Source organism: Buceros rhinoceros, unplaced genomic scaffold (assembly GCF_000710305.1).
Source record: "Buceros rhinoceros silvestris isolate BGI_N320 unplaced genomic scaffold, ASM71030v1 scaffold10119, whole genome shotgun sequence".
Taxonomy (NCBI): domain Eukaryota; kingdom Metazoa; phylum Chordata; class Aves; order Bucerotiformes; family Bucerotidae; genus Buceros; species Buceros rhinoceros.
In genome coordinates, this window is record NW_010430976.1 from 1 (window position 1) to 1,505 (window position 1,505).

The 1,505-nt window shown below is 40.5% G+C and overlaps 1 protein-coding gene across 1 annotated transcript in view; it reads right to left on the reverse strand.

The window, feature by feature from the left end:
• Positions 1–565: 565 nt before the first annotated feature.
• LOC104499700 (histidine decarboxylase) overlaps positions 566–1,505 on the reverse strand; it is a gene marked incomplete at its 3' end in the record, with an annotated part of 8,454 nt that continues 7,514 nt past the window's right edge. The window contains exon 10 of the mRNA XM_010143245.1: positions 566–664. Within this exon, the coding sequence (XP_010141547.1) occupies positions 566–664 (99 nt within the window). The remainder of the gene's footprint in view (positions 665–1,505) is intronic.

Below are 1,505 nucleotides of genomic sequence, written 5' to 3' on the forward strand. Positions count from 1 at the left end.
ATGCCCCCCTTCTCAAACCGCGACACTAAGAATGTTAAAGTCTGTCTCTATTTGCCCAAACCCTAGACAATGAACAAGAGTAACTGGACAACACACAAAAATATTCTAAAAGAAGGCTTGAAAACAGGACGTGCCGTCTCAGATCAGAGTCCTTTTGTGGCAACCTTTGATCCACAATATGATCCCTTGTATTTTGACTCCATCAAAGACTTAGGCCTGTAAATTTTCATAGCAATGTGTTCAGCCATCCATCACAGCCTGCCTCCCGAATAGCTGCCACTTCAAAGAAAGCTCCTACAGATTAGTACTCAGTAATGAGCAGAAGGCATTGACTTATCAAGCTGCTTTCCATAGCCTATTGCCTCCAGGAACGGCACAGGAAATGTTTTGTCTGCACAGTCAACCTTTACAGATGACTGAGGAGTATCATCAGCACATATTCAGTGTTCCCATGCCAGCTTTGCGTCTGAGAGGATGTCTGTCACTCATCTTTGCATCACTGAGTTTATTACACTCAGCTACAAATGAACATAATACATTTATGTTGCATTGTTATTTCACGTACATGTCGGACGTGAGCTTGAAGCTTTTTCACCCCAAATGAACGAATCACAAACCACAGCTTCAAAGAACGAAACCGACGACTCAGTGGAATTTGCCAGTGCTGTGAAAACACAACAGTGTACCAATGAGTGCAGAAACAACAGAAAGGAACATCCTCTTCCTTCAGACTCAGAAATATCTGTTGACACAAATAATTTCATACTGCTGAAGATCTGCTAAGCCTAGAAAATAACCATCAAAAAACCACTATGTCTACGTATTTTTCAGTTATTTGCAAAAATAATATTTTTGGCTATACCTCTTAATCTATGGCCTGGATATGCTTAGAATTAAATTACCAGCTAACAACACCACTTTTGTGCATTTAAAAAGCATTATCAATTTAAGATGTGTCCTTTTACACTCTAGGAGCAGGTTCTCACTTCAGTTCCTGTAATTTGCGTATTTAAGTGCTATCCTGAACATTTTCCCAAATCAACTCTAAGCAGCGAGAGTTGGTATAGGGGTAGACCCTTTCAGAGGAAGTAACACCTACCGCATGGAGAAGAGTGACAAAACACGTAGAGGACCCTTGTAGGGCACAGCACAATTACATGCAGGGTCCTATTTAACCACGAGAGGGACTCGCTGATATCTTTTTTCGCCTCTACACGCTAGTGAAAAGCACTATTGATTTCAAGAAAACAAGTATCTTTTCAGGACTAGGGTGAGATCATAGTAGAAACAATTAGCAGTGAATATTCTTATGTTTTACTGTACTGCAGTCTGCTGTAAGATGGATCTAAAGTGAAACGCCTCTTCGTTCCCCTGTGAATACTTCAATCTGAAGAGAAATGTAACTCATTCTACTGCTGTTTCAGTGCACGGTGTTTCCATTGCTTACTCCTTTCACTCTTTTATTACATGTCAGAGGTACAAGAAAACCAGCCAAAATGCCATCA